At 59.2% G+C, this 12590-nt stretch overlaps 1 protein-coding gene across 2 annotated transcripts; it reads left to right on the top strand.

Moving 5' to 3' along the window:
* The first annotated feature begins 4212 nt into the window (after positions 1-4212).
* LOC140003340 (uncharacterized) lies at positions 4213-11937 on the top strand. Of its 2 annotated transcripts, none has more exons than XM_072043041.1 (2): positions 4213-5423; positions 11282-11937. In XM_072043041.1, the coding sequence occupies exons 1-2, from the start codon at positions 4765-4767 to the stop codon at positions 11577-11579; spliced, it is 957 nt and encodes a 318-aa protein (XP_071899142.1). In that variant the 5' UTR covers positions 4213-4764; the 3' UTR covers positions 11580-11937. The 2 variants fall into 2 exon arrangements, with proteins under 2 accessions (XP_071899142.1, XP_071899141.1); XM_072043040.1 differs by lacking the exon at positions 11282-11937 and adding an exon at positions 5567-6972.
* The last annotated feature ends 653 nt before the right edge of the window (positions 11938-12590 follow it).

Consider the following 12590-nt stretch of genomic DNA (forward strand, 5'->3'; position numbering starts at 1 on the left):
CTCAGGGCAGCGCTGCGGAGCCTGCCCCTGCCCCACCAGCAGCACCGAGCCCCGATAAAGCTGCTCAAACACGGCCCTGTTTGACGAGGGGGCCGTTTCCAGGGCGCGCTGCTATGCCCCCGGTTTTCCCTGGCTGGGAAAACATTACCTGCTCCTCCCAGCCCTTGCTCTTTCACTGAAAATAAAAAAAAAAAAACCTGGTGTACACACAGCCCCTCGCGAGCAAACGGCTCCGTTTGCTCAGCCTTCCCCGGCCTTGTCTCGGCTTTTTTTTGGCCGCCCGGCGGGCAGGGCGCTTTGTTAACATTTCTCCGACACCAGGCAGAGACACGGGGGCTCAAGAAGAGGCATCGGGGGGGGGGGGGGAAAAACCAGCAGGGGGGCCCCCACCAGATGAGGCCGGCGTCTTGCTGTGTGCTGCAGTGCGCAACAAGGCTCGGTTTAGCTCCCTGTGAAGGCTCTCCGTGATGTGTTTTGGGGGTTTCTTGGCATTTTGCTGGGAAAAACGAGCCATGAACTGTGGCAGGTGCCAGAGGAGACCCCCGCACCCATCACAGAGCTCGCCAGCTCCCAGCTATGGGGGATCCTGCTGGGCATTAGTGGGGTCTCCAAAGGGACACCCCCGGTTCGGGAGGGCTTCCTGCAGCCAGGATGGGGTTGCTCGACGCAGAGAGAGGCCCTGAGAGCTCCGCAGCTCGGCCGCCCTTGCTCTGGTGAGCAGCAAATCCATACAACTGCCAGAAGGTGGAGAAAGGGGCACGGCCACCCTGAGATCCCAAACCTCCCCGCAGGGGGAGATGGAAGGGCAGGAGAGCCGTGCCTTGGTGCCCAGGCTGTGCTCCCCAGCACTCCTCAGCAGCTCCCTGCCCCAAAAAATCCCCCACAGGACCCAGTTGCCCTCGGTGGCTCATGGAGAGGCTGAGGAGCCCCTCTCCGGGGGGACCCCGCTCTCTTCACCCCCATCCACAAATCCTCCTCTCCCCCCAGCCCTGTCCCCTGCCGACCCCGGTGGCCCTCGCATGGCACCGCTTGGCCGTGTTTCTGACACAGCGGGGCCGGTGCCAGCAGCGCCCAGCCCTGCTTCTATACGGCCCCCCTGGGAAAGCCTGCAGAGCGCACGGCCCCGCGCCCCCCCAGGGCCGCCAGGCTCCCGGCTCCTGGGGCGAAGGCTCCAATTGCTTCAGCTCCCAGACAATGGGGAGGTGGCGGGGGGCTCCCACAGCCCCCAGGCCACGGGCTGCATTTCCCAGCGGGGCCACGTCCCCTCCCAGCTCAGCGGTGCGGGGCTCTCTCCGGAGCAGCCCCGTGCCCAGGGACCCGTGGTGCACGGCCTAGGGTTTTTGGTTGTCGTTTGCTTTCCATTTTTGCTTTCCTTTTTGGTTTCTGCTCTGCGTTTTGTTTGCGGCACACCGGCCGTGCGCCCCTTCTCCGCTGCCTCTCCCTTTTGCCTGCCCCGTGAGCGCCCTGGAGGGGCTCATCCCTCACCAGCGCTGCCAGGCGCACGAGGCTGGTCCCAGCATCGTGCTCCACAGCCCAGAGCCACCTCTGCAACTGGGAGGACTGGGGAGGGACAGAGGGACAGGGACCAGACCCCACTGCCCCCCTGCTGCAACCAGCCCTGGGAGCAGGTCCCTTGGGGGTCCTCTCCACGCGTACCCAACCCGTGTCCATCCCCCCCAGTCCTGCTGCCCTACACGGGCCATTGATCCCTGCTTGGAGGGATCTCCCCATGCTCCCCCCGCACCCCCCCTGATATTTTTCAGCATCCCCTGGAGGAGATGAGCACGCACACACCTCACCAGGACCCCCCCACTTCAGCTGGGGCGAGAAATCTCAAGGGACAAGGAGCACGTTGGTGCCACGCCACGCCAGCAGGACGGCCACCCCGCTGGGGACACCCCTTGGGGCCGCTGGAGGAGCCCCCCCCGGGCCGCTCCATGCTGCTCCCAGCTGCGAGCGGTGGCGAGGGGGGGGAGTGGGGAGCGGGCTGCGCAGCCCACAGCAGCAGATGTTGCTAATTGAGCCTTTGAGCTCTGTGCCAAGCTGGGGCACCCAGGCGCTGCCCGCCCTTCAGAACGGCTGCCAGGTCCCTGGCTTTGAAGATTATTTGGGGGGGGTGTGGGGAGAGAGGGGGCTATGGGGGGGCTGTGTGTGTAGATCGGATTCAGGCGGCTGCGCGCAGCCAGGGGGAGACCTGAGCTGAGCCTCTGCGCCCAGGGCTGGGGGCTGGGGGCTGGGGGCTGCGGGCTGGGGGCTGGGAGCGCTCCTCCTGCTGGGGCGGGGGGCCTGGTACCTGGGGCTCACCACGGTACCAGGGTCAGGGCAGCTCGACCCCACGGGGCAGAAGGGGAGGTGGCACCCCCGGGCACGGGTGGCTGCTCCTACTTTTTATTTGTATTATTTTTATTATTATTATTTATTTTTATTATTTTTATTTATTTTTATTATTTTTATTTAATTTTATTTTTATTTTTTTTATTATTAATTTTAAAAGTTTTTATTTTCTTTTTATTCTTTTTATTCTTTTTATTTTTTTAATATTTTATTTTTTATTTTTATTATTTTTATTATTATTATTTTTATTTTTTAATTTTTAATTTTTATTTTTTATATTTTCTAAATTTTATTTTTAATTTTTATTCTTTTTATTCTTTTTATTTTTTAGATTCATTTTTTTACTTTTTTTTTTATTCTTTTCATTATTTTTATTTTTCCATTTTTTATTTTTTAATTTTATTTTTCATTTTTTAAAATTTTTAATTTTTATTCTTTTTATTCTTTTTATTTTTTAATATTTTATTTTATTATTTTTATTATTTCTATTTTTTATTTTTAATTTTTATTTTTTATATTTTTTAAATTTTATTTTCTATCTTTATTCTTTTTTATTTTTTAAATTTATTTTTATTTTTTAATTATTTTTTATTTTTATTCTTTTCATTATTTTTATTTTTCAATTTTTTATTTTTTTAATTTTATTTTTCATTTTTTAATTTTTTTTAATTTTATTCTTTTTATTCTTTTTATTTTGTATTTTTTTTTTATTTTTATTTTTTAATTTCTTAATTTATATATTTTTTAAATTTTTATTCTTTTTATTCCTTTTTAAATTTATTTTTAATTAATTAATTAATTTAATTTCTTTTTTCTTTTTTTTTTTTAATTTGGTGGTTAAAGCTGAAATGCCCTCGCTCGCGGTGCCAGGCCCTGGAGATGCCCTGGGGGCGCGGAGCATCCCCGACCCCCCCCCTCAAGGAGCATCCCCGGCCCTCTGCTGCCCCCGCGTGGGCCACCGGCACCGCTGCGCCCCTCGGCCCGGCCCCACGCGGGGGCGACCCTAAAAAGGGGGGGGGGATGCTGGAGAGCTCCCGGCACCAAAAAGGGAGCTGGGAACCCCCCCAGGGACAGGGCACGGGGGGGGGGGGGACCCCAGGCGGGGATCCCTGGGGATTGCTGGGCGAGCTGTGGGACCGACCCTGGGCTCACAGCCCATGGGGTGTGAGCTGGGTTAGGGGGGCACAGCCTCATTTTGTAGGATTAAATCCCTGCTCCGAGGGGTGCTGCGTCCTGCGCCTCCCCAAACTGGAGGCTGGAAAGGGGCTGGAGGCCAAAAAAGGGTGGGGAGTCCAGAGAAAAAAAAGTAGAGGTCGAATGGGTGGGAGGGCCGGACAGAAAGGAGCAGGCAAAAAGGGGTGGGAGGGCAAATAAAGGGATTAAAATTGTGGTAGGGAAACAAACAAACAAACAAACAAAAAAAAACCCGGAGGCTGAGAAAAAGTGGGAGCTGCAATAGGTGGGAGGTGAACAGGGTTGGGAGCCCGGAGGGAAAAATAAAATAAAATAAAATAATAAAATGAAATGAAATAAAATGAAATGAAATGAAATAAAATAAAATAAAATAAAATAAAATAAAATAAAATAAAATAAAATAAAATAAAATAAAATAATTAAAAAAATAAAATAATTAAAATAAAATAAAATAATTAAAATAAAATAAAATAAAATAAAATAAAATAAAATAAAATAAAATAAAATAAAATAAAATGAAAAATAAAATAGAGGCCGAAAGAGAAATGGGCAGCCTGAACAGGATGTGGGGCTGGAAACGGGTTGGAGGCCAAGAAGGGGCTGAGAAATTGGGGGAGGCTGAGAGACGGAGGAGGCCTGAAGGAGAGGGGGAGAGAAAGGAGTGGGGGAGGCTGCAGGGTGCGGGGAGGCCAGGAAAATTGGAGCCCAGAAGGAGAGGGAGGCCAGCAAGAAGGGGAAGGCCAAGAAAAAGGGGGGAGGAGGCTGAAATGGGGTGGGAGGCTGAGGGGGGGCAGAGGTCCCCAATTTGCGCATCTGCCGGGCTGTGCCATGAGCCGGGCGGGCACTAGAGGACAGCCGAGCTCCATGGAAAGGTCGGGAGCAGGCTCCAGCCCTGCACCCCGTGTCCCCCCCAGCACCCCCCCAGCCCCCCACAGCTCCTTGCAGCCTCCAGGGGTCTGTGGGGCCGGGAGCTGCGTGCGGGACCCCCCATGAGTGGGGTGGAATTGGGGGGCGCAGGGTGCCGGTGCCGGGGCGTGGGGCTGCGAGGTGTCGGGGCGTGATTCGGATCCCAGCCCCGAGCGCTTCTCGGGGGCAAGGAAGCTCTCGGGGAGGTTCCCACTGCGCCTCTGCCCCGCAGCTGCCGCCGTTGCATGGGAAATATGGGAACGGTTTTGGGTGCTCCCCGGTTTCGGGTCACACGGGGTGGGGGCTGCCGAGCCCCGCTTGGAAGAAAAAATGAGCCAGGGAGAGGAAAACGCTAACGCCGTGGCTACGAGACGTGGCCCTCTGCAGAAACACCTCCTGCTCCATCCCGTCCTGCTGGAGAAGCTGGGGGCCGGGTGTACCCCATGGCGAGGGGCCCCCCCCCGGGTGCGCGTCCCCAGCGCGGGGCGCAAGGCGGGGGCCGGGGCGCACGGCGCTGCTCGGGGTGAGCGGAGCAGCTGTGTTTACTTTCCATCCGCTGGAGGGAACAACAGGGGATTTTTTTTTGGGTTTTGTTTTGCTTTATTCCATTTCATTTTTCTTTTTTTTTTCTTTTTTTTTTTTTTTCGAGGCTTTGCGTGTCCTTCACCAGCCAGAAACCGTCACATAAACATCCGGCCGCTCCGCCAGGCGCGGCGAGGGAGGACGCGTCCTGCCTCCCCCCTCCGGCCTCCCCCTCCGGGTCCGGGTGGCACCGGAGGGATCCCCCTGGGCTGGGCAGGGTTGGCACGCTCGGATAATGCCCCCAGGGTCCCCGGCACGAGGGACGTGGGGGACAGAGGCTGTGCGCTGGTGGCGGCCGGCTTGGAGGAACGCAGTCCGGAGCTTCGGAGAGATTTCGGAGCTCGTGCTGTGCCGGGGCAGGAGGCGCGGGGAGGCCCTGAGCACCTCTGCCAAGCCTTAATCAGCAGGTTTGTTCCGAGTTGTGGCCGGCCTGATTAATCCAGGCTGTCTCCGCTGGGATGCTGATTTCAGAGCCTGCCGCTGAGAGCAAATTTCTGGCTATTATTGCGCAGAAAATTGCTCAGGTTCTGGCGGAATTCTCTGTGTCCAGGGAAACGGAGCCATACCTGGGTGGGACCGATGCTAACGGCTGCCGTGGGTGTCCAAGGGGCTCCGGGGACTTGGGACAAAGCCACGGCTTGGGGACACAGCAGCCTGAGGCTGAGGGGGACTCGGGACCTGCGGCTGGCCCCGAGCACCGTGCCCTGCAGCGCGCAGGAGAGGAAGCAGCGTGCTTCGAAGCAAACCTTCCCCTCCGAGCTCCTGAGACGCTCACCACCAGCATTTTGGCCAAGGGGCTGCATCCAGGCAGAGCATCCTCGGGTTTGGGGCAGGTGGGAGCATCCCGGAGGGATCCCTGCGGGGCCGTGCCTGCCGGGAGAGCAGCCCCAGCGCCCGGCCGAGGCCTGGCAGCGGCGGAGGATTTGCTTTGTTTACTCTGCAACTTTGGCTATGGCTGGAGTTTGTTAAGGGGTCAGGCTGATTGGGCTGTTTTCCTGTACTTTACAATTTCCTATGTGGTGCTTTAATAGACGTTAGGGCGCCTACAGCTACAGAAAGGCACTTTATTTTATTTTGGAAATGGAGGGAAATAAAGAAATAAATGCACCCAGCCATCGCCTCCCCCTCCCTGGCCGCCTCGTTCGCTCGCTATCTCTCCGCAGCCCCTCACCAGCTTCCTCTGGCTCGGGGGAACCTCGTTTAAACCAACCACAATATATTTTTAACGAGGACTGTTAATTAGCCCCGGCCCCAGCCTGCTGCGCGGGGCTGCCTCGCGGGCCGGGGCTGTGCGGCGCAGCGGGGCGGCGGGGCCGGGGCTCTCCCCTTGGTGTGGAGACACCAACGGGGGACCCGTGGCTGTGGCTGCGTGATCTGTGCTCCAAGAAAGCTCATTGGGAAGAAGGATTTCTTTGGGATTTGGGCAGAAGAATGGGGAGACCAGCGGGGAGGACACCAGCACGATGATGGAGCAGCCCCCGAGGCCGGCAGTGCTGTCCCCTTCTCCACGGCGCATCTCCTCCGGGCTCCTGGGAAGGCTGTGACATTTTCTGCTGCTTTTTCATCTCCCGAGGAGGAGGTGGGGCAGGGCACGGGGCTGCCGGGTGCCCAGAGTGGCCGTGGAGCCGGAGGGGAGGTCACCCAGCAGTGGCACGGCCCCATGGCACCGCAGGCACCCGCGCTGGTGGCATCCTGCCCGTGGGGCACGGGGACCTGCTGCCGGGGCTTGGCCTTTGCGCAAACAGCAGGGCCGGTGCATTGATAAGGTGCCAGCGGTGCCTTTCTCGGGGCCTTTCCCTGCCCTCCCAAGCCCCGAGGGCAAACATTCCTGGCATATTTGTCATGTTCGGCTCAATGCAGCATCCTTCAGAAAAGAAAAAAAAAAAAAATCAAATAAAAGAAAATCCGGTTCTGCCACTGCTCCCTTTAGCGCTCTCTTGCACTCCAGCTTTTTAATTCCAGCCCTGAATAACTCTTTATGGGGAGGCCTGAAAAGCTGCAGCCGGGGTTGTGGGGGGGTGAGCACAGAGGTGGGGGGCTATGGGGGGGGCACGGGGGGAGCAGGGGGTGTCACCCCCACTGCTGGCACCCCAGCTGCAGGGACTCACAACCGACAGGGCTCACGTGCACTCTCTGCTGGGGTAAAGCAGGGGGAGCCTCGATCAAGGTGGCTCTGGTACCCCCAGGGACCAGGTGCGATGCTCCCCATGCTGGGTTGGGGTGGTGGCACTGGGGACGTCACCCAGACATCACCCCGGGGCTGAGTGCCCACCCACCCTTTTCCATTTTCCATCCCGTTCCTCTCTTCCCCTCTCACCCACCACCCTCCTCCTCCTCCCTTCTTCCCCCAAGGCGGTGCAAACCCCACGGGGCACGTTTCTCACTGCTGCTTTGCCAGGCCTGAGGCTCGGTGGGGCCGGGCAGTGCCACCTCCACGTCCCACAAGGAACCCCCCACCTGCCCCATCCACACCCCGCAGCCCGGGCACGGTGCCCCGGGCCGGCCGCTCGCCCTACCCTGCCCTGCCCTGCCCTGCCTTGCCGCGGCTTGCTCGGCGCTGGGGCTGCCGAGCTCCATTTCAAAGGACACCTGGGTACGGGGGCGAGCTCCACGCCGCTTCAGAGAGCTCGCCGAGCTTGGGAAAAAGCCTCCGAGGCTCTTCCCCAGCTGCTCGCCTCCCCGCCACTCGCGCACCAGCCCGCGCCGCTGGCACGCTGCCTCCCCGCCGCGGACACGCACAAGCCCGGGCAGCGCGGAGCAGGCTGGAGGAGCTGCCACGGGCACCCCGGCTTCAGGGCTCCACCTCTGGGATGTGGGATGGGATGAGCATCCCCCAGCCCCGGGATGAGCATCCTTTGGCCCCGGCCAGGTGAGGGGTCTCGGCTGCGCCCCGCTCCCCGCCTGCAGCTGGATGCTCGGCGCTGCCGGGGGCCCGGCGGTGCTCGCTGCCTCCTCCTCGCCCTCCCCGAGGAAAGCGATGTTTTTGGAGGAGAATGAAAGGAAAGCAGGGAGCGCTCGCTGCGCTAATTCTGTCAGGGAGCCAAGAAATATGAAGCGCCCCTTTGTTTTGCGAGCAATTATCCTCCTCGAGTTGGCTTTTTGTATCTCGGTGTGTAAAACCAGCCCTTAACATCCTCCCTTATCTGCGGGGAGCGCGGATCTCTGCCTGCTCCCCGCGCTGCCCTGCGCTCCCGACCTCTCTGCCTCCAGGTCAGGCTGGTCCTGAGCCCTGGCGTTTGCTAAGAGCAGTTTCTGACCCATTTTTGGGTGCTTTCACCAAGCCCCTGGCAGCTCCCGGGGTGCAAGGGCAGGGCCAGACGAGTGCTGCGCCCACGGGCACCGCAGGAAAAGGATCTGGGAATGTTTGCAGTGAGAGGCAGGGTTTTATTGGGCCCTGATAAGGAAGCAGGGGGAATTGCCCCGTGTTCGTGGTGGCCTTGGTAGGAGCAGGAAGAAGTCTGATGGCTTGTCCTGCTTCTTCGAACGAGAAAAGCAAAGGCTGACAGAGCTCCTTGGTCCCCTCTCAGGAGACCCGAGGGCAGAGCGAAGCTGCAGCCCTCAGCCCTCAGCCCTCACCCCTCAGCCCTCACCATTCAGCCGTGTCCCGGCCATGCCCCCCGGCTCTGGGGGCATGATCGAGCCCCCTCGTGGTCCTGCCCTGCACAGTCCCCATGCTCCCTGCATCGCATCTGCAGCGAGAAGATGCTGAGATGGGAAGCGTGCAGTGACCCGCCCGCCCCGTGGCCAGCTCTCCTCCCTGCTGGCCTTCACACCTCCTGCTTGTGGCAGCTCTGCCTGCCCAGCAAAAACCCATTTTGAAAATCCACGGGCCTAAAACTTTACACAGATGCACGAGGAGACTTGGAAAGTGCCCCGAGCACCCCCGTGCAGGGCGCAGCTGCGGGGGCTCAGCGGGGGAAGCCGCGGCCCCATAAACAAGCTGCAGTCCGGAGAGCATCCTCCTAAAAGCGTCCCCCTCCCCGTTCCTCCCCGCAGCTGCAGCTGCCTCCGGTCTGCAGCGGGTCCGGGCGGGCCGATAAACACGGCCGGAGGTCCAAAAACAGCCTGAGCCTAAACAGGACGGGGACGGCCGCATCTGTCCCCAGTGCCGCCAGGACGGGCTGCCCCGGGCCCTCACACCGTGGTGGAGAAAGGGCTGGTGGCGAAAAAATGAGAAATCTGTGAGCTAAATTTGATTTCACGTCTGTCTGAAGGTGCTTTGTGCACGCTCGGGGCTTTTTGTCCCCAGGACAGCAGCCGGGTGGCTCGGTGCTGATGGACAAGCCCTGCGCTCGCTCTCGGGCTGCCCGGAGGAAGCAGCGAAGGAAATTTCCAGTGCTGGGGGCTGGGAGGAGCAGGAGCCGCTGCCCAAGGCAATGAGAGTCTCATGCAAAGCCCAGACACAAAATCATCCTGCTCGTTTCGGGACGAGGACACGAGCAGAGCCATGGAGGGGGGGCGCAAAGCGGCACGGCGGCACCGAGGGTGCCATGGGCAGGGCTGCACCCGCACACCCCACATCGGCACGGGGAGGCTCCGTCCTTATCACTGCAGCCTGAGCTGAACGGGCTGGCAGCTCGGCCAGGAAGGGATTTCCTGGTGGGGGGAGTGGGGGCTGAGCCAGGCTTTGGGGTCTGGCCCTTCCTCGGGATCATCTTCGCTCTGATGGCCAACCCCAGGCGTGCGCCTAGGTGTAAGCCAAGCAGCCCGTGCCAGGTCTTGCTACCTACTTAATACCTGGGGCCCGCGGCGGTGCCGGCTCCCTCCTGGGTCGTGAAGGTTTTTAGCACTCTGCTAGAGCCATTTTAGTGCTCGGAGGGGCCGGGTCCTGGCTGGCCTCAGCAGGCAGCGCTGGGGCCAGTGATGTTATTCCAAGGATGTCTTCCCCTATACAGAGCCCGCGGGACCTACAGAATATCCTGATCTATTTCTCTCCCTCTCTCTTTTTTTTTTTTTTAACTTTCTCTGATGTAAGCGGAAATAAATCTGCTGCTCTGGAAGCTGGGGAAGCTGCAGGTCTCTCCGCTGCCTTGGCGTGGGGCTGGGAGCTCGAACAAAGGGCAGATCTGTCCCTCCTCACCCCCCCCCGGGGCCGGGGCTGCAGAAAGCATCCGTGCTGAGAGCCGGGCTGTGGCTGTGCCCCTACCCTTTGGTCTGCGCGAGGGGCTCCATCTGGAAGCACTAAGGATGAGGGGGGGGGGGGGACCGAGTTCCCAATATTGTGCTTGGCCGCGCTCTTGTTGTAGCGACTGCTGTTAATGCAAATCCCGTGTTGATTTTCTCCAGCTCGCTCAGCTCGGTCGCGAGGCGAGAGCAGGATTTCTCTCCAGCTGGAGCCGGGAGGCAGAGGGGGGGGTCCGGTCACGCAGGGCACGGGGCATTGCAGCCCCCAGACTCACCCATACGCTGCCCTGGGTGGTGTGGGATGAGACCACCGGGGCCGCCTCGTGCCCCCTAGGCACCCGCCTCTGGGTTTGCTGGGCTCAGGAAGACATATTTGGGGTATATGGGATGGGATGAGTAGCACCCGCAGCATTTTGGGGCAGAATCTGCTTTTCCAGAATCTGCTTCTGGGTGGGAAGCACCTGGGTGCGCCTGGGCAGGGAGCGTGCGGCATCCCCAGGTCACTGCTCAGCCAGGGCTGAGCTCTGGAGAGCTTCAGCTGGGAGGGAGAAAAATGCCTCTGACGCGGGGAGCGAGCACCAACACCTCTCCGTAACCTTGGCCCGGAGCTGCCGGGTGTGGGCGAGGGTTTTGCTGCCCTCAAAGGGCCCCGCGCCCTGCGCAGCTGCCCTGCAGCCTCCCCTCCCCGCACCGAGGCTAGGGGCAGGGTCAGCAGGTGACAATTTGAGCAAAAACTGATCCCATTCCAGGTTCTTGAAGTCATTTTGCCTTTGTAATGTGCTAATTCCTGGGCCCAGAGAATAATTGGTTCCAGACCCCGGAGCATTGCTGCAGGAGGGTGATGGCTCTTGGCAGCCCTTCCCACCTCCAGCGGGAACCTGCAGCTGCGCCGGGGCCACGGCGCGATTCGTGCTGCGGGACGACGGCACGGGGATGGCCCCAGCTCTCCAAGCTCCCACCCAGCCCGATCCTGCCCACGGCAGGGCCAAGGAAGGGTCCGGGCAGTGCACGGTGCCCTGCCCTCGGTGGCTGTGGGATGCAGCCCGGGGTAGCGCCTGCCGGTGCTGCTCATCCTCCCTGGCCGCTGGCCGTGCCCCCCGCCGTGGGGGACATCTGCTCATGCTTTTTTCTTTGCCTGCAGCTCCCCGGGCCGGAGGTGTTGCTTCAATCTTTCCGAGGGTTCAGGGAGGTCAAAGACTTTTTCCGACGGTTCCCATCGGGCTGCACCTTCCCCAGATTGCATCAACGCGCCTGGCCCCGTGGTTAGCTCATCCCTTGGCCGGGATGTTCCCGTCCTCTTTGCATTTATTCACCCATCTGCCACCGATCCGGGGGGGCCGCTTCGGGTCTGCCCTCCTGGGGACCCCCGGCTGGAGCACCTGCGGTGTGGGTGCCCCCTGGATGAGCATCAGAGCTGGGGGGTCCCAGCAGCAACTTGAGCCCCAGCTCTGCCCTCCCATGCAGTCCTGACCCAAACGTGACCCAAAAGAGCAACAAACACAGAAAGAAGCCGAGGCCCCCCCTGGGATGGGCAGTTTGTGGCTGGATGTCACCGTGGCACTCGGTGCCCTGCGCTTCGGCTGCCTGCAGGCCCTGTGCTGGCCAGCACCCGCTGGGCACCCCCAGGCAGGACAGGGTGCAAGCAGCCCGTGCCGTGTCCCCCCCGGTGGGGCAGGGGGCCAGGAGGGGGCCAGGGGAGGCGCGGGGTCGGGGGCAGCCACCCCCACAGCGCCCCGAGCCCCAGGGGAGCCGCTGAGGATCCAGGAGCTTTTCTGGTGAAGACAGCGCTGGGGCAGAGTCAGCTTACGTTTATTTTTTCCTCTAATAAAAAACTAATAAAGGAGAAAATGAAAAAATAATTTTCTGGAATTTGGCTCTGTCTGCCCGGTTTCCTTTGTCCGATCGGCAGGGGTGCGTACGTGCTCGCGTGTGAGCCGCGGGTCACTGCGGCGTGGGTGCCTTCCCCTTCCCTTCCCCTGTCCCCTTCCCTTTTCCCCCTCCCCTTCTTTTTCCCTGTCTCCTTTTTTTCCCCTTCCCCTTTTTTCCTGGCTGCAGGGGTTATGTGGGGGGAGGCTGCACCGAGCAGAGGGGCTGGGGGTTTCTGGACACCATCCCATCCACACCTTGTCCCATCCACAGCCTTTTGCTCAGGATTTGATTTCCCCAAGACCCCAATTTCCCATTTTCAGACAAATTCACTCTGAGCCTGGGGGCAGCCACGCTGCTGGATGGCCACCCCCAGGCTGGAGGAGCCGGGGGGAGCACAGGGCCGAGCCCCCCTGGTGCCGAGCCCCGGGCGCAGCTGGGGACACGGCTCCCTGGTGCGTCCCCTCCTTGTTGTTGTTTTGGGCTTTGTGTCTCCCGGAGAGAGCCGCCCGGCGTAAATCTCCGCCAACGGCCCATCCTGCGTTATTTATGCTCGCAGTGGGACCCTTCGCGCTCTTTTATCC

Source organism: Anas platyrhynchos, chromosome 10 (assembly GCF_047663525.1).
Source record: "Anas platyrhynchos isolate ZD024472 breed Pekin duck chromosome 10, IASCAAS_PekinDuck_T2T, whole genome shotgun sequence".
NCBI lineage: Eukaryota > Metazoa > Chordata > Aves > Anseriformes > Anatidae > Anas > Anas platyrhynchos.